Genomic DNA, 22,340 nt, shown 5'->3' on the forward strand with positions numbered 1-22,340 from the left:
TGTTGATGGTGAACAGATCAAAACACTGACAGAATCCATGGATGGCAGGCTTTTGAGTGTCCTTGCAAAGAAAGGTGGCTATATTGGTCGCTGATTTGTTTTTGTTTTGTTTTTGAATGTCAGAAATGTATATTTGTGAATGTGGAGATGTTATATTGGTTTCACTGGTAAAAATGAATAATTGAAATGGGTATATATTTGTTTCTTGTTAAGTTGCCTAATAATTATGCACAGTAATAGTCACCTGCACACACAGATATCCCCCTAAAATAGCTGAAACTAAAAACAAACTAAAAACTACTTCCAAAAACATTCAGCTTTGATATTAATGAGTTTTTTGGGTTCATTGAGAACATGGTTGTTGTTCAATAATAAAATTATTCCTCAAAAATACAACTTGCCTAATAATTCTGCACTCCCTGTATACCTGATGACCAGTGAGGGACATTAGCCCGACTGCAAAATCGGATGCAGTTGTTCACATTAACCCAAACAACAGCAAGTTTATTGATTCATGCGGGTGGCTGTGGCTCAGGTGGTAGAGCAGATCAGCTACTGACTGGAAGGTTGGTGGTTTGATCCTTGGCTTCCCCAGTCTGCATGTCAGATATCCTTGGGCAAGATGATGCGTTCATCGGAGTGTGAATGTGTGTGAATGTGTGTGAATGTAGATTACTTTGTACTTGTGTTTAGAAGTGCTTGAATGGGTGGATGAGGCATGTTGTACACAGTGCTTTGAGTACTTGGGGAGAGTAGAAAAGCACTATATAAGAATCAGTCCATAATCATCTCCTTCACTCATTCGGCTCTGGAACAACAAATTCTTCTCCTTGATAACGGGACTCTGTTTTGACTCTCTGCCCCTATCCTTCAAGGACACCTGCATCAGCCGAGGACTGTTGACTTTTGCTTAACCAGGTGAAAGGACACACTCTCTCTCAAGCTGAACACAGGATACACACACACACACACATATGCATGTACACTGATGCAGATATACACTCACCCCCCGCCCCCATTCCAAAGCCTCTGATGCTTGCTACCCACCTGATGCAGACAGTCCAGTCCAGCACTGGAAAAAGCTGCAGGACAACATGGCTGCTGTCTACACCGGATCATTCCTTACCCCATACCCTCCTCCCTTTGCATGTCACGTCCTTTTACATGGTGTAAGATGTGAATATTCATGTGCTTTTTTGTTTTCTTTACTGTCCTCAAACTGGCTCCCAGTTAGGAGCCCAGTTCGAGTAGATTTTTTTTTCTCCTCTTGTCCCTGATGTGTGTACTTTCACTGTTCTTTTTGGTGCGGCCAAATAAAATTTCAACTTTGAACATCTAGGAAATTTGGGGGTGACTCTACACTGTGTAGTATAGTCATATAGTGGCATGGTAGCTTTATAATTAATATAATTATTTTAATTACTAATATACTGCTGTGTGGATTTATCTATGAGAATAAAATATTTTAAAAAGTAATTCTAGTTTTTTTTAATTTTTTTTAAATGTGTAATAATAATTAAAATAGTAAGTAATAAGTAAATACAAGTATCAAAATATCCATTCATCCATCCATTTTCCTGCATCGCATCCGAGCTTGGGCCCAGGGGTAACTATCTGAGCAGAGAAGCCTAGACTTCCCACACCCCACCTACCTCCTCCAACTTGCATTCCCAGGCAGCTGAGAGATACAATCTCTAGTGAGTCCAGGGTCTGCCCTGGGGCCTCCTCCCGGTAGGATCATGGTCTTGGAATGGGAAGTGCTGGTTCTCATTCCTGCTGCTTCACACTCAGCCACAAACTGCTCCATTCAAAGCAGAAGGTTACCGCACGATGAACACATCATCTCAAAAAACCCAAACAAAGACCCTCCACCACCTTGCCATGCTTAGATATTCTGTCCAACACCAACCGGAAACAAGTACAACTTACTACCAGTGATATGAACCGAGCTCTGGCTTTATTTGTACAGGGACAGAATGGTCTGTAAAAATGAGCCAGGCACCCCATTCTCCTCAACAGGATATCCTGAGGGACCCTGTCAAATGCCTTCTCCAAGTCCACAAAACACATGTATACTAGTTGAGCAAACTCCTACCCACCTTTGAATATCCTTGAGAGGTTTAAGATGTGGTCTAGTGTTCCACAGTCAGAACAAAAAAGTCATCATTCCTCCAGAATCCAAGGTTTGACTAACTGGCAGACTGTCCTGTACCCTGGCATACACTTTCCTAAGGAGGCTGAAAAGTGTGATCCCCTATTGTTGGAGCTCTTCTTTAACAGGGGAACCACCACTACAGTCTGCCATTCCCAAGGCACCCCCTGAGATCTCCACTGAACATTTCAGAGGTGTGTTAACCAGGACAGCCCTACAACATCCAGAGCCTTCAGGAACTCAGGAAGGCAGCATCAAAATAAACCCATAGATATATTATAAAGACATGAAGTACAAAATACAATATTTACATACAAAATATAGTGAAGGAGTAGCAGAAATAAGAAATAAGCTGGAAATAAGCATAATAGATTAATTTTAAATGGTTTCTATGACTCAGTAATGAAACCTTATTTAACTGAGGCTTTTGTAATGGCACTGATGGCTGTAACTATCAGCATGGTTTGAAACAGGGTGCAACAGTACTCTGTGTTGGATTTTTTTACTTTGGAAATGTCTTTTATTTTTTTAAACTTATTTCCTAACTCTCTTTTTTTTCTTTAGGGTGGATTTTAAGATTTCTGTCAGACTTGTTTTAACATTAATTTATTGAAGTTCTTTGCCCAAGTTATGATCTCATCAAGTTATCTTGTGTTTATGAATGTTTGTCTCTCTGTCAACCAAGAAGCACAGCATAGAAAGGATTAAGGTCATACCATTAATTCAAATGATAAAGCCTTGATAAAACAACTGATAATTTTCCTTCATGTAACCATAGCAGCAGGGTCTCCGGCAGACAACTCTCAAACTGATTCACTGCCTGTGTGTTCGGTGTGGTTATATACTGTCTGTGTAAATATTTCTATCATAACTCAGAGCAACAACTCACTACTTGAACTTTGTGATACCTCTGGAAAAAACCTTGTCATGAATCACCTCGTCCAATCAGGGGTCATCCCTGCCTCTGCCAAGAACATGTGATATATACAGATGTGAAACTCCCACTTTGTCTCAGTTAGCAAGCCTCAGCCAAGCAGAGCAACACCCTGTGGACCTCATAGAGCATACCTGTGTTTGTAGCTGAGTGAGCCACGATGTGGATTACATTTTTTCTAGTTACAATCTTCTGTTTTTCTATGTCCCAGGCTGTGGGTGAGTAAATTTACCATGTCATTCCTATGATGTTTAAAGTTTGTGAGGGAAATACCACTCTAACTGTTAGTATCTCAAGGTTGTGGATTTTCTCAAACCACGAGAAAAGTAAAATCACTGACTAGCATCTCAGCTATCAGGTAGCAGGAACGCTGTTCCTAGAGTGTTGATCAAACAGCTGCTTCTCACTTGCCTCTGGAGTTAAATATCACTTTGATGTTTTATCACCTTTCAGTCTTGTTTAAATGTATTAATGATGCTAATTTTGATCCCTTCACTTCTGGTGTGTATCACTATAGCAGACTACTGTGAAAATGTTCTCCAGGAGTGCCTAAAAAGGCCCACTGCATGGACACGGTAATTCGTTTTATTCTGTACATCTCACACTCCTGCTTTTGAAAGGTTATATCATCTTTCTCATGAATAAATAAACTTGCTGTTGATAAATACTAGTTTAACATAATTGATACAACCTGAAGGAGAGATATGATCACTGTTTATGCATTCACTCCATATAACAGAAGTTACTGCCTGTTAAAATGTTTTTATCTCTACATAGGCTGCTTTTCAGTGTTTTAACATGGTTTCATCATAAAAACATACTAAGTGTATAATCTTTTTAATTTATACCGTAATCTCAATCAAATGTGACACTGAGGGCTCCTGGCAAAGTGTCTGTGTATAAATAAATATTTATGACATGAAAGGACACTTTGTCACATTTTGAGATGCATTTGACACTCTGGAAGCGTAGGACATTATTTTTAAATTACTGTCAGGGGTTTTCAAAGATCAGTGCTATAATGTGTCTAACTGGAAAGGGTGTTGGTTGCACTCCCCAAAATAACTGATACTTTTTAAAGCAAGTAAATATAATATATAACTGTGAACAAATGAAATCAATAAATTCAAATCACACCAAAGCAGACTGTGAAATAATTGTTTTTTCTTATTTATTAATTATTTCTATTAGTTTATTGTCTCTGTCTTCAGTTATATCACTAATGCCCATTTGTATATCTGAACTATGTTAAATTTCTGTTGGTAGTTGTTATGAGGACAAAATTATGACCTGCAAGCCAAGAGGTCGCTTCATGACAGGCATCAGACAACTCAAAGTAGACTCGCTTCAAGAGGTGAGGTCATTTGGAGCTGAAGTGCTTTTTGGAAGTGAAAAAATTACATTTTATCTGAATTGCTTTATTTTTGTATTAATGAACTCAATAAATAACAAAAACAGAATATTTAAAATTTTGTTTTTGTGTATACTCTTCAGGTTGATGTGAGTCCTACGCATGAACATAGGGTTCACATCCCATCATCAGCTCTCCAGAGAAGCAGAGGAAATGTGCCTGAGGTGGAGGTCCTGGTGGTGGCCTCTGTAATAAACAGCAGTCATTTTAAGGTCAGTGACTCCAGAAAGAGAACGCTGATGTCATTCACTGAAAAAATGCTGATCTGTGGGGGTTGCAGGTTCAGTTTCACTGGAGGCCACAGTAGGAAATGAGAAATACTGTCCTTTATATCATGTCAAATATGTACGTCTGGTAGTATATTTAATCAAATCTTAAATTTCCATGTACATATACCCAGAAATCTCACCAGTTTTGTTTCACATTCCTGAAAATGACAAATCAGTTGTGTGGGAAGTTTCATAAACAAGAGTAAAAACGTGTTTGAGCATGTAGTTCAACCTTCAGCCTCCCTTCTTCCCTCAAATTATTGCACATAAACTTGCCTTTACAGCTCAGGTACAGAAAACAGAAACATACTGGGCTGTATGTCTCTTGTCATGCTGGTGTGTGGATTCAAACATCACAATCACAATGTAAATTATGTTCTTTAAAAACAGATATATGGCGATCTGTTATACAAACGTCTTCTGCTAAAAACAACCTCAGACTTCCATCTTTGCTTGCATCTGCTTTCCTGTTTGTTCTATTCTGCTTTTTCTAGCTTGTAAGCTTTCAGGTGGTTTTGAGTGTTGAGTCTGTTTAGGCTGTTTACTGCGTGGGTGTGTGTAGTTGTGTAAACCACATACTAACAAATGTGTTAGTATGTGGGCTGAATTTAAATTAGTGAAGGGCTAGATTTGGCCTGTGGGTCTTCATGTTAAGAGGAGAGTTTTTTGCAGTCAGTCTCATCCCAGCGCTTTGTTCACGTGTCTCACACATTGCAGCTAAGTCCTCGTTCAAAAGGCAGGCAAATACAGTTTCACCGCAGAGAAGGCACTGTGTTTAGGGGCTCAGTCCTATCGGTGAAGGCAGGAACTCTTTCAGTGAATAACCTCCAGCAACCCATCAAGTTAATCTTCAGACATGACAAAGAGGTAAGAAGACATCAAAATGGTTGCAACAGCATCTTACTTTGAAAATCTAATAATCTGTTTTCATGGTATTTCTATTCATTTTTTTCACAGGTGGAAAATGGGACTTGTGTATTTTGGGAGGAATCAGCGATGGGAAATGGAACAGGTATTATTACAGATGTCAGCCTCCAGTATAGTCATTTCTAAATCTAAAGAAGATTTACAACTACTTAATGTATTTGTATGTATTTATTTTATTAGGTTATTGGAGCACTGAAGGCTGTGAAACCAGTAACACAGGAAATGAATTTATTTGCAGCTGCAACCATCTGAGCTTCTTCGCTGTGCTTGTGGTAAAATGATAATCTCTTTCTACAGAATGTAATAAAGCCCTGTGATAAAATCTGCGCTTGTCTAATCAGTGTATAGCAACTTTAATTAGGAACAGCATATGAATTGAGTCTTTAAAGAGCTTGAAGGGTGAAGTCTTCAACTTAAATGCAAGCAACAAATTTTAGTCACAAAGCCATTTTCTCTTGGAAGTTCCCACATATAATAACAAATTCTAACAAATTCAATTCAATTTTATTTATATAGCGCCAAATCACAACAACAGTCGCCTCAAGGCGCCTTATATTGTAGAGTAAAACCCAACAATCATATAACCCCTTATGAGCAAGCACTTTGGCGACAGTGGGAAGGAAAAACTCCCTTTTAAAAGGAAGAAACCTCAGACAGAACCAGGCTTAGGGAGAGGCGGGGCCATCTGCTGCGACCGGTTGGGGTGAGAGAAGGAAGACAGGATAAAGACATGCTGTGGAAGAGAGACAGAGGTTAATAACAGGTATGATTCAATGCAGAGAGGTCTATTAACACATTGTGAGTGAGAAAGGTGACTGGAAAGGAAAAACTCAATGCATCATGGGAATCCCCTGGCAGCCTACGTCTATTGCAACATAACTAAGGGAGGATTCAGGGTCACCTGATCCAGCCCTAACTATATGCTTTAGCAAAAAGGAAAGTTTTAAGCCTAGTCTTGAAAGTAGAGATAGTGTCTGTCTCCTGAATCCAAACTGGAAGCTGGTTCCACAGAAGAGGGGCCTGAAAACTGAAGGCTCTCCCTCCCATTCTACTTTTAAATACTCTAGGAACAGCAAGTAGGCCTGCAGAGCGAGAGCGAAGTGCTCTAATAGGGTGATATGGTACTACAAGGTCATTAAGATAAGATGGGGCTTGATTATTTAAAACCTTGTATGTGAGGAGCAGGATTTTGAATTCAATTCTGGATTTAACAGGAAGCCAATGAAGGGAAGCCAAAACAGGAGAAATCTGCTCTCTCTTTCTAGTCCCTGTCAGGACTCTTGCTGCAGCATTTTGGATTAGTTGAAGGCTTTTCAGCGAGTTTTTAGGACTTCCTGATAATAATGAATTACAGTAGTCCAGCCTGGAAGTAATAAATGCATGAACTAGTTTTTCAGCGTCACTCTGAGACTTTTTTAGAGACTAATTTTAGAGATGTTGCGCAAATGGAAGAAAGCAGTCTTACGTATTTGTTTAATATGTGTATTGAAGGACATGTCCTGGTCAAAAATGACTCCAAGGTTCCTCACAGTGTTACTGGAGGCCAAGGTAATGCCATCCAGAGTAAGAATCTGGTTAGATACCATATGTCTAAAAAAGTAAGAGATGCTTTTCAGATCTTAGCTAACCCATGCATTCAATTTTTAAATAACATTTGATTGAAGGAGTTTTAATTTAGCACTTCAATTTAAAAACAAACAAACAAACAAAAACAAACAACTGAATTCAGTGATTTGCAAATCTTATGAATGCATGTGGAAAAATACCCTTAATTTGAATTTGTTGGCAGCAACAAATCTCAAAAAGGTTGGGACAGGGGTTATAAAAGGCTGGAGAAATAAAAAGACAGCTAGAATAACATTTTACCACTCATTATATATATTCCCAACAGATTTGTCTTGAATAAATTTCTGTCCACAAAAAAAGGCAGAAAATCAATAGTGGATACTCATGATTTCCGGTGGAACTTACATGATTCTGTCATGGAAGTCACTGAATGGGCTGAGGAACACATCCAGAAATCTTTGTCTATAAAAACGGTTCACCATGCCATATGAGAACTTGAAGCAGGAGTTCAGCAGTCTTCTATGGGTCAAAACGTAGAGTGAAAAAAGTGGAAAAGTTGTTATAAGAAGAGGTGGAGTGATTTTAAATTATAATACCGAAACTATTTGACCGAGGCCCGTGGATAGGCCTCCATTAAACATCTTAACATAGACTTCATTTCAACAGTGTCTTTTTATGTTCCAGAACCCACAATTATCAGTGAGTAAATCTCATTCGGAGACACTCAGCTACATCACTTACATTGGATCAGCACTCTCCGTTGTCTTCACATTCATCAGCTTGATCATCTATATTTGTCTACAGTGAGTACATATGTTTTACTTGAATGTCCTTTTAACTTCTGCCATGTTTTGATATTTTCTCTAGTATTACATTTTAAAGAGGTGTTGTGTTGATAAAGAAATATATTATTGTTGGCTTAGTTCATAGAAAAAATTCTAAAGGTCAACCACTGACAGAAGTTATGTTGTGAAAGACTGGTTTATTGCATCAGTCAGACCAGTTTAAATGTACTGTGTCACATCTGGTGGGAAACAAACACTTGCACATAATCTTTCCTAAAGTGTGGCACCCCACAGTCGTCGGTCAAAAACTGTTCACAGTTGACTGTTCCTCAGTCAAGTGTGAACAGTCCTGAAGCCCTCTGCATGTTTGCAGACAAAATTGGAATTTTTTTCTGAAGCTGAAGTCTATGCAGTTACATATGCATATACTAACATTTTAGTATTAATGCATGTTGGATTATTGAAAGCTGGCAGGTAGTCATTGCATGCATCTGAATCACACGAGGAGTAAGCAGGATGGGCAAAATTTTAAATATCAAAACATATCAGAGGAGTTTGGAAACAAAGCTAAAGTGGAAAGTTTGAGATGGTCTGGGAATGTGCAGAGGAGAGATAGTAGCTATACAGGACTGAGGAGGAGGTTTTTGGATGTCACATGCAGTGTTGGTGGTACAGAGGAGGGTGCTAGGGACAGGGTGAAAAATTAAAACAATTTCCCCTAAAGCACTGGTTCCCAAACTTTTTTTGCTAGGCCCCCTTTGTTTTATAAGATTCCCACTGTAACTTCACTGTATAATGAGCTAACATCTCCAAAATTTCAGTAATTATAAGAAGTGTTCATGTGAGATACTGTTTGTCCGTTTTTTGGACAGTGAGCCCAGTGCGTGCTCCCGACGCAGGGGAAACCTACCTTGGCACAAGGGCTGGGTATCGTCAATGATTTGTAATCAATTGGATTCAGATTTGATTTGATTAAATTTTGCCTCAGACAGTCAGAAATATTATAATTCTGATCATTTATCAGTACTGACACTTGTGAGACTTCATCAGAGGTGTGAGCATCACAGCAGACACCTTTGTGTCAAAGTAACTGAGGATAAAATACAGATGGGAAACTGTTTTGAAAATACACTGAGAGAGAGAGCTGTGCAGGAAGCGTGATTTTATCGTAGTGGACACAAAACAGTGAAAGTAAGAGGGACGTAATGATGATGTTTATCAAATGTGAAGTGTAATTTTGATCTTTTGCTGCTGTTTCAGTGAATTTAGGTCAGAGAGTGATAAAACCTGCAGCATCAGAAGCTGTGAGGTGTCAGCTTTCAACACCGACAGCGTGCCCGTGTACGTGCCGTCGGGTGAGAAAGCCGACATCTCACAGATTCTGATGCGTCGGGTCCGCGCTTTGTGTTCACATCTTTGTGTGGAATCCTTTTTCCTGCTATCATTTACTATTTTAGCTGTTTGGTGGTTGTTGATATAGTTTTGTGAGTTTTAACCCGAGATCCTGGCATTTCTGGCAAAATACATTTATATTTAATAATCGATTCAGGATTAAATAAATGATCGGAAAATCGAGTTTTGAAACCCACCCCTACTTGGCACCACTGTTGTACAGGTGAAGCCAATGGCAAGATATGCTTCATCACATTTTCTAGTCTTTGGCTTGGAAGTTGGTTCGGAAGCATATTTGGCGATGCTTCATCTTCTGCTTTGTGTTTGTGTGGGAGCTCCGTCAAAAAACCTGTCCATAGCAGTGTCCAAGGCTTCTTTTTTTATTCATACCCCACCCCCCTCCGCCAATGGCTTTGCACCCTCCACTTTGGGAACCACTGCCATAAAGGAAGTAGCTGGAAGAAGAAACAGAAAAAGGAGCACTGGATCCTCTGACACTTATCTCCTTGGATTAAAGGCAGTTAGGATGCAAAGATAATCATTATTTTACATAAAACCTATACATTAATAAAAAGGGGTTATAGTCTTCAAATAAATAAATATAGTAGCAAATTATGAAGAAATATCAATATATGGGTCATACTCTAAAATGCTACATTTATTTATTTAAATTTACTTCATTTATCTCTAATATTACTTTGAAAGGGTTTAGTTCTTTCTTCCTCCAGCTTCATCATCTTCTTCCCATTTTTGGCAGTCTTGGTTCCCGTACTCTTGGTTACATATAGAACAGGATACATTATCTGGCATATTTAGTCTGACAATAATTATGGGAAATCACAAGCTTCTCAGTTTCATCTGTGTGGAGTTACTATTGTTAGTGTTATCAAAATCGAGGGTTCAAAGCGAAAGGTTTAAAAAAAGGCCAAATTTCTTCCATTGTTTAAAGAATTGTAATGCTGTTTCTCTCTTTAGTCGTCGGCGTCCTGAGAAGACAACTAATCTGCACATGCAGCTAGCAGGAGCAATGCTCTGCCTCCACCTCAGCTTCCTGCTGTCCTGTTTCTCGGCATGGCTGCTGAATGAGGACAGCCCAGTTTGTCTGGTTCTGGGTCTGATTTTACACTGGTCTCTGCTGGCCACCTTCAGCTGGACTGCTCTGGAGGGGTTCCATCTCTACCTTCTACTAAGCCGGGTTTTTAACATCACTTTCAGGAAATATCTTCTCAAACTCAGCTTAGTTGGATGGGGTGAGTAAAGTAAGGTTAAAACACAATTTCGTCAGATGCTGTCAAACAGGCCAAATGGAAATGGATAGTGTAGGTTTGTTGTTGTTGTTGTTGTTTGATACTACAAAGTTGAGAAAACATCATAAATTTGGTGATTAAAATCCAGGTAAATGGCTGAATGAGATTGGTTTGTCGGTATGGTATTATGTATACAGTATTTTTTCCATTTTCGACAACTTTTTTTTTACTACAAATACTTCAGTGATTTGCTGAGAGTGTCCAATAATACTATATGAAATTGTAGCATGTGCACAAATGTCGAGTGATAAAAATGAGCATGGCAAAAAAAAAAAGTCCAGCAATCAGTGTCGTAATAAAGCCTCAAGGATGGATAATCTTGAAAGGCTGGTGAGTGGTCTAGATCCACACTCAAGTTTTTAATTATTTTTCATGTAGAGCAACTTCTTTTTGAATAGAACGACTGCTGAGAAATCATGTTTGCTAACATTTGCACTTCAAGCTGTAGCACATGCAATTTTTTTTTTAATTTTATCTTTTTATATGCATTTAATACTTCACTTGAAAATCATTCTATTTCTACTTCTTTAGGCTTCCCGACACTAGTCGCAGTGATTTGTGCGATTTCAGGTGTTTATGGTAAATACACCCTGCACATGCGGGACGCCAAACTCTCCAATACAACAGCACACATGTAAGAAAATATCATCAGTAGGATTTTTATGCATGCAGTGACCCATGAAATCATACTTTGGTGTTAACATTGGTGACATTTATATGCTGCCTCCAAAATGTTTTATATTTATTTAATACATATTTGTTTTTCAATAATGAGCAGATGCTGGATGAACAGCGAGTTCCCGAAGAAGCACCTTATAACCAGTTTCATCACTACAGTGGCCTTTCCTTCCATGGTGGTGCTGTTTAATGCCTGTGTTATGGGACTAGTTGTGTTTAAGCTCTGGGGGATAAGAAGGGGTAGTGCAGGCTTTGGAAGCAACACTGGCTGGAAAAAGACAAACAAAAACAAAGGCTGGAATTTATGGAAGGACTCTGTTAAAGTGCTGGGCCTCAGCCTTGTGCTGGGGTTACCTTGGGGGTTAACCAGCATCACATATGTTTCACTCCCTGGTATCTATGTATTCACAATATTCAACTCCTGTCAAGGTTAGTATGTGACTAATTCTCGTATAAAGTATGCACTGGATTTTGATCATTTGTGAGAAAAGTTGCATTTTTTCTCTCTTATCAGGTGTCTTCATGTTCCTGTGGTCTTTGGCTTTGACCAGGAAGCCTCAATCGAACAATAACTCATCAACAGACACCTGTCAGAAAAAGCTGACCACCAGTTTAAATAACAGCTAAGACAAGTGAATTATCCTGACTTACAAACCCAATTCCAAAAATGTTGACATGGTGTGTAAAAGGTAACTGAAATCAGAATGCAAACAAATGAAACAATTAAAACCTCATATTTTATTCACAGCAGAACATGGAAAATATATCTAGTTTTTAAATCTGATAAAAATGTACCATTCTAAGAAAACTCCCAGCTTGAATTAGACGCCAGGAGAACATCTGAAAAAAGTTTGGACAGGGCTATATTTGCCAGTGTGTAGGATCCTCTTTTCTTTTATTAGAGAGGAAGCTGCAGACTCTATCACTGCAATATACAAGGTATAAATATGCAATAATTTACAGTATAAAGTGTCTTGAGGTGACTGTTCTTGTGATTTGGCACTATATGAATAAAATTGAATTTAACTGAATTTTAGGACGCAGAGACCAGCTGCTGGATTGGCTGTGCCAAATGTTTTTAATTTGTGAAAGGTCCGGACTGCAGACTGGGCAGTTCCACACCTCCACTCTCCTATTCCTATTATGCTGTTGTAAAACGTGCCTCTGTCCATTCTAAATTAGCTTTGAGAGCAGCTGGCAGTCCTCTCCATCTACTATATTTTTATATTTAAACAACTTTTAAATATTTTTATATTATCTATGTTCCACTGTGAATAAAATATGGCTTTATGAGAATTGGAAACCGTTGCATTCGATTTTTAGTTACATTTTACACAGCATTTTCTTACATTTTACCAGTGACATTCATATATGGTAATGAAGACTCATTTTATTTGTTGATGTTTTTTTCTCTTCTTTCTTATTTTGGAATCAAATACAAATATGATTTTTGTTAGTATATTCAACAATTAACTTGTGAATCGTTTAATTAAAAAAGCAGTTACTGTGAAGATCATCCATATTCTTTATACTGTATTATAGGTATAGGTCAGGTAATGTATCTGTCCTACAAACTTAACCTATATACTACAGAATGTTATTAGTTATTGTTACTGTTATTGGCTAGACATGGTAGATATTTATCTTCATGAAGCAGGTGACTTCACTGCAGACTAATCAGTTCAGTTATGTACTCTGTGGTATTTTAATATTTCTGCATTGTTTCATCAAGTATACACTCACTAAAATGCTTGTTATGTTGGCTGACTCACTGTAGGGGTGATTCAAATTGTAATAGAGAGACAGACAATAACTGCAGGAGTAAATAACGGATAGGTTGTTTTTGACACTGCCCCCTGGTGACAGTAAACGCCTGCAACATGTTGACAAAGGTCTACATGAATGTCATCACTGTAGGGAATGCGAAAAGTAATCATCTATATTATTTTGCATAACCATTGTTTTACTTTGGGCAGCTGAAGTCTATTTTGTGGACAAAATTGTTGCACTATTAGGCTATATAAGCAGGATTATGAAATTTCACTAGTAAAAGGTCTTTGTAAAACAGTTATTCCACCCGAAACAATTTTCAGGTTAGTGCAGCACCATCTTTGTGTGATAACAGATTTATTTTTAGGTTGATTTTATGATCAAATGTTATATTATGTATAATATTATGTATAATACAATTTTTGTAATAAAATAAGTACAGTTTAAAAAATTAAAAAATATATATCAACACTGATCATTTTTTTATTATTATTTTATTTACTGATTAAACCATAGATTGGGATGTTGGACTATTTTTGATAACTATGTTTGAAAGCATTTTTAAGTTTGGCAAAACGTTTGAGAACCACTTGCGACTCTTTTGTCCGGAGACAAAACACTGTAGAACTTTGCAGCTCCATCATCACAAAAACAAAAAAACAAAACAAAAAAACATTTATGTATTTGAAAAAACGAAACACAGCAATCACAATGACGTAATGTCTAAAAAAAAATAGCAGAAGTCACAAAGTCAGCTTTTAATTGGACAACGTTAACAGGAAGTGCTTTTACTTTGAAGTTTTAAGAAGTAAAATGTTTAATGTTTTATTGAGATTGTGGATTACAGTGATACATTGGAAACTCGTGACAGCAGTTTAGTTAATTTAACTATATAATAATACGAGGGAACGTATCAAGTAAACTACATCAAAGAAATTATTATAGTTTTTACGAGTTTCTTCACATTCGTAGTCACCGGAAATAAAAAAGGATTGCGATCTCTCGCGTTTCCTTTCTTTCCAACTGCCAGACACACTAAAGAGAGACGGAGACAACATGGATCCAAATACTACGATTCTCCGAGTGAAAAGAAAAAGGGGAACCGACCCCGCAGATGCTTTGCTGCTGGCATGCAAACGTATCCGTCCCGAAACGTCCCAGAGCTCAGGCGAAACGGTACCTGAACCCAACGAAGCCGAAGTGGAAAACTCTGTCTTCAAACTCGTGGCGACCGTAGCAACACAGGTGAGGGGCCCAGTGCTATCGCCAGAGCAGCGGTCAGTGGAAGGGGTAGCTTTTGAAAAATAATGGTGGTGGGGGGGTAGTTATCATGATAGTTGAAACCACTCAGAAGAGCTGAGTGGGTGATAGCAAGCTGAATGAAGCTGCTGAGAGCATCACTTACTGTCCGGAACAACGCGCCTTTGTGCTTATTGTTGTTAGCAATCATGCTAGCTGCTAGCCCTAGCTACCCCACAAACTGTTGTTAGCTTGTTTTGTTTTGTTGTTTTTTTTGACGTAATTTGGGCCTTGAAAACGAAGTGACAATCAAAATCCAGGCTGTGGTATGACTAACGTTTGAAGTAAATTAAATATTTACATGCGCAATTCAATAGACGAAATAAGACCCATTACGTAAGCTAATTAGATTAGCTGTAAACACTGCTATATACAGTTGTAGCACTGCATTTGTTTGTGTAATGTGTACACCGACCACTATGGTTTTCTTTGTGGGATTCGGTAAAACAGACAGATGGCTAATGCATCTTTTTCCACTTCAGTACATTTTGAGAGAATGCTTCCTTTAGTGAGTGATGGGCACAATGACTGGAAAATTGATATCACAATATTGATTCTGGTGAGCTTTTATATAGGGTTTTTTGTACTCAGTCTTGTGTCAGAAGTAAGCAGTCTTAAAGTTTTTAATGTCATAAGGAAGTGAAATGGGTATGAATAAAACCACAGCCAAAATGAGGAATACACCACTCCTAGGCTCTGATGACAAAGTTAACTATTTGGGAGGCGGATAAGGAGTCTCTCCTTAACAGGCTTTTCTGTCTTCTCTGCATTTTTAGGTTCGTGTAATGTCTTTTTATTTCTTAACAGTAGGTTTTTCCTGGTGATAACTATGCTTTGGGAGGTGACCAAGCAAATAACCATAATTGAGTCACATACAGTTAAGGCAAAGAGTCTTTGTTACCTTACATATTTCTCTGGATTTTCCTTTTATTTCTTGCCATTTGATGAACACAGTCCTGTTGATTGTCATTTTTGTGCTAGGCCAAATTGTCTTTTGAGGGCACCAAACATTTCTATGCGCAGGGAAAATTCTGGTCATTGCGTTTTCAACATGTGAATTTTGAATCTTTGCACATGTCCTATTGCTACTGTTCTTTTAGTTTGTTTTGTAAATAGATAATTGTTAGTGTTTTTGTTTTGTGTTTTTTTTTATTGTCTGTTGTTACAAATTGGTTGTTTCCCCGTTGTAGAAAATTGGATGTGGGGTTTTTAATTGTTGGATTTCGATAATATTTGCATTAAATTAGTGGAACCGTGAGTAAGATGAGTGTGCAGTTCCAGCAGCTTCTATGAGTTGGGAATTAAAAGGGAAATCAATGTTTATGTTAAAGCCTTGTGGGTTGTTATCTTTGTCATCCCATCACCAGGAAGCTCCCGTTCAGACGCAGGTTCGACAGGCTTTGGCTCGGCCTCGCACGGCGCATGCACTGCGTCCCTCTGCTGCCAGCTCACAGCGGATACTTGGTGATTTACGCAGCACAAAGTGGAGTACTCGGAGAGAGGAACGCTACAGAATACTCTCAAGCCACCGTGCTGGTCTGTCAGCCCCAGCAGAGCAACAGACACCACAGATGGGTGCTTCTGAGTGTGTAGAGGAAACGGGGAAAGAGACGGACAAATGCTGGGGGCTGGGTGAAATCCAGGTGGTGGATCTGATCCATGAGGATGGAGAGGACCAGGATAAACCATCAGGCAAGGTAAGTTGATAGTTGGAGATTCTGGGTTTTGTTTGCAGCAGTTGTCCTAGTGCTGTTTGGCAAGCGTACTCATGAACAGCCCAACCATCAGTTATTATACTCAATTTAGGGTCCTGATATGTTGCACCTTTTTCACTTAGTGGAGGCTAAATTACAGAAACAGTCAGTTAAAAAAATAAATACCATACTGCCCTCAGACTGTTAAAAAACCTAAGTGGTTGTCCTCATAGGGCTGCTTGATTGTATTTGGGATTATTTAACACAGATTATCAGTTTACCACAACTTACCAGTTATTAAGCTTTTACTGAATACAATTGTGCAGTTTAACAAGTGCTTTTCAGAAGGCAGATGCTACAAATATCAATATAATTCAGTTGCTGAGAGTCATCCAGTCTTAGCTCAACCACATGGCTAGCACAGTCATCAACTGTTAACGACGCTATTATCATTGGTCGGTCTCACAGATCCAATCTTCTGATTTCTCATCGTGCCAGCACATTTCCTGTTCTGTTAAGTAAGGATTGTCCTGGTAATTCATTTACTATAGTCATTAGAAATTAGAGAAAAAAAAAAAACATTAACTAGTCAAAAAGTAAGAAATTGTTCAGCAAACAGGCAGAATTGTTAAACAAATAGTGCATGTTTATTTAAAAACCTTTTGGAAGTGCATTCTTCCCCAATCAAATCACATTGATCTCTGGTCTTGCAATGTTGGATTGGAAGTGTGGCTAGTGTTAGCAGGGCTAGCAGGAGCAGCAGCCATCTTTCCTTGGAGTTTAAAAACCATGCACGAACAACACTGCATTACTCCAGTTGAGCTTTCACAGCTGACAAATAGACAGGGAGGGAGAGAAAGAGAGACACACACACACTGCAGGCCTAGCTAGTTCTAGACTGTGACATAACATCTCAGAACAGTTAAATAGTGTTGCACGTGTATAATTAGCTTAACTATACCAACCAGCCAGGTCAGCTGTGTTAAGGTGTCTGATCGAAGAGTCAGGTTCATTTCGCTTTTTAAGAAGCGTTCAGGCTCGACCGTTTCAGTCACAATTTCAGTCGTGTGCTTCAGCTGTAGGAAAGATCACTTACTTTAGTGAGAATGTCTGGAGTTACTGCAGCCACTGGTATTACACTGCCTACCAGCAAACACATGAAGCTCACAACTTGCCTCTTCCTAACAGCATGTGTTTTGATAGTTACCGGTAAACGGCTCTGAGATTTTTTTTTTTTTTCAGTATTGATGTAAATGTCATTTAATTTGCCATTAGGCCCAACTAGACTGACTATCAGCTCATTAATTTGTTCCATTTCTAATCACTTGCTTTATTTTTCTAAAGATACTGTCCTCAGAACCAGATGAGATTCTCTGTAACAACACCAAGATGCTGCGGGAGCGTCTGAGCATATCTGGAGATAGACTGGGGGAAGAGCACCGAGAGCAGGACGATGGCTACGTCTATGATCTTTACTACCAGGAAACGGTCACACCAGGGTGGATCCAGGACATCCTGTCTGTCAGGGCCTATGCTGATGAGGGAGAACTGGTGTGTGTGGATGGATGGACGGACAGATGAATGAGTGCTGAAATTGGAGTGAGTGAATGGGTGGAGTGGTCCAAATTTTATATTTGGAAAAATAAATGATGGTCAGCTGGTAAACAGGTGGCCTTTAAAGCAGAAATATTATTTGATATTTACAGGGGAGTATCCTGTCATTGCTATAAAATGATTGTTTGTTTGTAAACAAGCATCACTACTTTGTAATGGTGCCTGGGGAATGTAGAAACATTTTGTTGCATTACTGCCACCTTCTGGTGGTGGTAGTTCATTACAGTTTGGCACTAGTTTAAAATAATCTCAAAAGGGTAGAAGAGGGGTTAAGATGAGAAAAATGTTGGGGTTTTTTGTAACTTAACTGATGATTTTTAAATGGTGTTTATTTTAAAGCATTGAAAGTAAAAATTTAAGCAAGAAGATTGTTTAGTTTTGTTGCCCTGGATGTGTGGAGAAGTGATTTGCCAAAGCATACCGTTAGGGTTTCTTCTTATCAGTGATGACTCAAAATCTCACTGGTAATTTTTAATATCAAACCACAACACTGACTTAATCATTTATTTAAAAAAAAAAAAAAAAAGCTTTTCTGATAAATGTGGTGTTTTTTATCTCAGGTTCCTGACCTTGTGGTTCATGAAGAGGAAGTGTATGAAGATGAGGATGATGAGAACGAGGAAGGCAACTGGAGGAATGACTACCCTGATGAGGAGAGCAATACAGACAGTGACAGAGAGGAGCGCTATGGTGGTATGTATTTAGAAACATGTCAGTTATTCAGTGCTGCAGTCTCTACTTGAACTCCTGTTAATTTAAACAAATGTCTCCCATTTCATCTTTTACTATGATAGCAAGATGCCAAAAGTTATTTAGTCAAACCAGGTTAGTGTGATATTCTAGTCATTTTCACTCATAGACAGTATCCTAAGGTCTTAGTTATACTTTTGATTGTCTAGACTTCTGCATTACGAAACTTAGTGTGCATAACTTGAGAATTGGTTCTCTACAAGAACTCATTCCAAGTCGTTCAGTTCATTCCTTCCTTTGCTTGCCAATCAGTTGCACTTGCACTACATTTAGCTGATTTCAGTTGTTATGCCAGAGGAGGAAAATGGTGGCGCAGTCTACAGAGTGGATATAGACAGTACTTTTATTCTTATTGTAAAAGAGGATGAGAGATCGATGGCGAAGTGCAAACTGCAGCCAGGACAGAAACAACTGCTAGTATGCTGCTAACAGCATTTCGGCTCTTTGCAAGCTTCTGCACAGACATCACGTTAATGCTAAGCTAAGAACCCAGAGTGATATTAAAGATGAGTGACATTCAACCCCAGCCCAGCTACCAGACTCGACTTCAAAGGGTAAAAAAAACAGATGAGCAGTCAGGCTGCAGTGTCCGTTTCTACCCGTTCATGTTTCTAAAGTAGAATCACTGTGACGATCCATTTGAATGTCTGTGTGCTGGTTTTCATCTTTTGCTTTTTGTTGTCAGTTTTGCATTCATACCGAAATACCAAGAGAAAGCTCATATGAGTATCCTCATTAAAATACAGATTTGTGTTGGTGTGTGGGACTGTAGCCTGTATGTTTGTATTGTTACATTGATATTTATGAGAGTGCATTTCAGTTCATTTTAAGGAGAAATGCCAAAGTAATGTAACAAGTAGTGTATCGTGTTACTTTCTCCTGAGTGTAATTAGATTAAATTAAATTTAAAAAAAATTCCCCTAGGGATCAATAAAGTATTCTGATTAAGGAAACTACTGCATTACTTTTTAAGAAAAGTGTTCTGCTTAAGACTGTATGTAGGACATGGATGGAGCCACCACGTCACTCAATGGTTTTTGTGGTCTTTCAGACCAGGAAGTTAACATATATGGGTGAGAAGGTTCAGTGCTGAGGTTTGTAGATTGCATCGATAAACTCGCAAGACAGACATAGATACGTGCTAGTTGTTGCTAAGCAACGGACTGATGAAACACTTACTAAAACTAGATTACAAATTTTGCAATATTTACCAACTTCAAATGGCAGTTCAGTGAAGTTCAGTTCACTAAGCTGTTGTTTCTTGCTCCCTGTGTGTTTGCTTCATTTTTCAGCCTCAGTGTCACTTGGTGCAAACAAGTGTTGAATGGTGTTTATTTGCTAACCATTACATTTGCCTTCTGTGCAGGTTACTGGGAGGAGGAACACTCCTACAGCAGGAGGAGCTGGCAGCGCTACCAGAGGGAAGTGATGCATGAGCTGGGCTGCCGTGGTGACGACGACAACGGCGATGATGATGATGATGACGATGGAGACAAATATGATTCCGATTGATCTGCTCTTCACCCCACTTGTAGTGGATCTTTCCAGTTACCTTTCCACAAGTAACCCCTTACTCTGTGCAACATCTGTGTAGCAGAGATTGAAAAGGTTATAAAGAAAGAAACCACTTCTCACAGTGTAGCAGTTTATGTGTAGCACTCAACAAATGGGCAACCTTTCTGGAAAACACCGGGAAACAATACCTTGGTTAAAAACGTGCCAAAAGTATTTTGTCACAGTTATGAAGTTCAGTGGCCACTAACTGATCAGATCACTTTCCTACACAGATGGTGATGGAGTAGGTGAGTTATTTGCTGAAGGGTCCCGTGTGTCCTTTTTTTGTTTTTGTTTTTTAAACTGTGGTGGAGTGAATTCATGTGTGGATGTTTGTTCAAAGTGGATGTGTGTTAGAAAATGTTGCACATTAGTGTGGTATGCCTCGTATGCTTTGTGCTCTTATCCTTCTGTTAGTGAGACGTCTCGGGCCGCGCGTGGTTGCAGTTTAGGGTGTTTGCATTTTGTGCATGGTAGTGCGTGAACGTATAACTGTGTTAGATTTGTTTTTTTTGCATAATGTGAAAGCGTGGTGCATCAATTCTGTTGTGGGTGTGCGAGTTTGGTTCAGAAAATCTCCTCTGGAGTTTAAATTGTTTCTCTTGGATGCTTGTTCTGTTAAGGTTTTTGTAAATATGTAGATGTGTATAAAAGAAAAGCTTTCAAAATAAACATGAAACATCTCAGTGTCAGTTTGTCCTGCATTCTAAAGAAGAGGTTAAAATGTATTACTATGCCATATCATTGGTTTGTAAAACATGTATAAATATCTTATTACTTTATAAACATAGTTTGAGTTCAAAGGCTTAGATGGATTAATGTCAGGTTTGTTCGTTCTTTTTTTTTTTTTTTTTTTTTCCAACCTGGTTAAGTGACCATGGTAACTTCTGCTCAACCTATAGCCAGTTAAGAGCAGAGAGCTGTACTGTGAAGCAGGATTTGGGCTTATCCAGGGCCCCGTACAATAAAGGGGGTTCTGACTACCCAGGGTATCATTCCACTATCACTTGCTAATATTGGCAATTGGGACACACAGACCACTTAAAGTGGTTATCAACACTTAAAGTTATTACAGGGTTTCCCCTGGATGTTCACATGAAAGGAGCGCTGTTAACAGAATTTAATCAATTTATTGTTGCAGGATCATGACTCTTCCACAGAAACTGATCCCCAAAAGTGCCACCTACTTCAGAAACACAATGTGCCTGTGAAATGCAACACACAATTAATAGTGCAGAAACTGGTTAATCTGGTGATTTGGCGCATAAAATAAACATTTTAATTTAATTGGCTGCGTCCCTGTCAGTGCTGCTGTTTATTTCTAAGGTGACGGCTGCACATTACAGCTCAGAATTCCAATATATAAGCTTAGTTTACATACTTAATGTGTGGTCACCAAGTATCTTCCATAGATGTCCTGTTTTAAGATCAGATTTTAATGCTATGGAACAATAATTGTTTCCTGCCAACAGGGGGAAAAAAATCAAGGAATGAATGTGTCTAATAATCTTTATTTATTACTAACACTCATTATGGAAAGGGAAAGACATTAGAAACAGCAGAAAAATTGAACACTCTGCTACTCCCCCCACAGAGCTCTTGGATCTGGTCCAGAGCTGGTTAGTTTCCAGAGTAGAGATCAACAGATCATTCTGCTGATGTGGGTAAACTCCTTCTGATGGTAGTCCTTTTCAGTATGGTGTCAAAATACACCAGATGATTTATTGTTTTAATCAAAAATATGAGCACAGATGTCTGTGAGCCTTAGGGTGGTAAACTCCACCACACAAGCACATCAATTAATACTCTGTTACCCATCTAGACTTTAGAGCAGCGGTCTCCAACGCCAGGCCTCGAGGGCCGGTGTCCTACAGTTTTTAGATGTGTCCTTGATCCAACACAGCTGATTTAAATGGCTAAATTACCTCCTCAACATGTCGTGCAGTTCTCCAGAGGCCTGTAATGAACTAATTTGATTCAGGTGTGTAGACCCAGGGTGAGATCTAAAGCCTGCAGGACACCAGCCCTCGAGGCCTGGAGTTGGAGACCCACGGAATACAGGAAGAAAATGTAAATTTGAGGGTTTTTTTATATACAGCAATTACAGGCGAGAGCATACCTGTAGCTGTCATATAATCGGCTCTTGCTGATCAGTACGTCAGCATCTGCTGTATCGCACCTGAAGCTCGGGAAGAATTAATCCAACAAAACATCGGCTTAGCTTTATACGGGCTAGCG

At 38.8% G+C, this 22,340-nt stretch overlaps 2 protein-coding genes across 6 annotated transcripts in view; both read left to right on the forward strand.

Moving 5' to 3' along the window:
- The window catches only part of LOC120721050 (adhesion G protein-coupled receptor G3-like), a 40,450-nt gene extending 26,784 nt beyond the window's left edge, over window positions 1-13,666 (forward strand). Inside the window, exons 1-12 of one of the 5 annotated variants that reach the window (XM_040011057.1) lie at window positions 3,160-3,304; window positions 3,604-3,661; window positions 4,353-4,440; window positions 4,581-4,709; window positions 5,484-5,633; window positions 5,724-5,778; window positions 5,874-5,965; window positions 7,944-8,062; window positions 10,412-10,686; window positions 11,275-11,377; window positions 11,522-11,850; window positions 11,936-13,666. In XM_040011057.1, coding sequence (XP_039866991.1) covers window positions 3,247-3,304; window positions 3,604-3,661; window positions 4,353-4,440; window positions 4,581-4,709; window positions 5,484-5,633; window positions 5,724-5,778; window positions 5,874-5,965; window positions 7,944-8,062; window positions 10,412-10,686; window positions 11,275-11,377; window positions 11,522-11,850; window positions 11,936-12,048 — 1,569 coding nt within the window. In that variant the 5' untranslated portion in view covers window positions 3,160-3,246 and the 3' untranslated portion in view covers window positions 12,049-13,666. Of the gene's footprint in view, window positions 1-3,159; window positions 3,305-3,603; window positions 3,662-4,352; window positions 4,441-4,580; window positions 4,710-5,483; window positions 5,634-5,723; window positions 5,779-5,873; window positions 5,966-7,943; window positions 8,063-10,411; window positions 10,687-11,274; window positions 11,378-11,521; window positions 11,851-11,935 lie in introns of those variants that run through there. The other 4 variants (XM_040011059.1, XM_040011056.1, XM_040011058.1 and 1 more) reach the window with 4 other exon arrangements.
- Window positions 13,667-14,087: 421 nt separating this feature from the next.
- On the forward strand, window positions 14,088-20,791 carry slc7a6os (solute carrier family 7 member 6 opposite strand). The gene is made up of 5 exons (XM_040011065.1): window positions 14,088-14,436; window positions 15,858-16,187; window positions 17,529-17,735; window positions 18,359-18,491; window positions 19,915-20,791. The coding sequence occupies exons 1-5, from the start codon at window positions 14,248-14,250 to the stop codon at window positions 20,058-20,060; spliced, it is 1,005 nt and encodes a 334-aa protein (XP_039866999.1). The 5' UTR covers window positions 14,088-14,247; the 3' UTR covers window positions 20,061-20,791.
- The last annotated feature ends 1,549 nt before the right edge of the window (window positions 20,792-22,340 follow it).

This window comes from Simochromis diagramma, unplaced genomic scaffold (genome assembly GCF_900408965.1).
Source record: "Simochromis diagramma unplaced genomic scaffold, fSimDia1.1 OVJJ01000603.1, whole genome shotgun sequence".
Lineage (NCBI taxonomy): Eukaryota > Metazoa > Chordata > Actinopteri > Cichliformes > Cichlidae > Simochromis > Simochromis diagramma.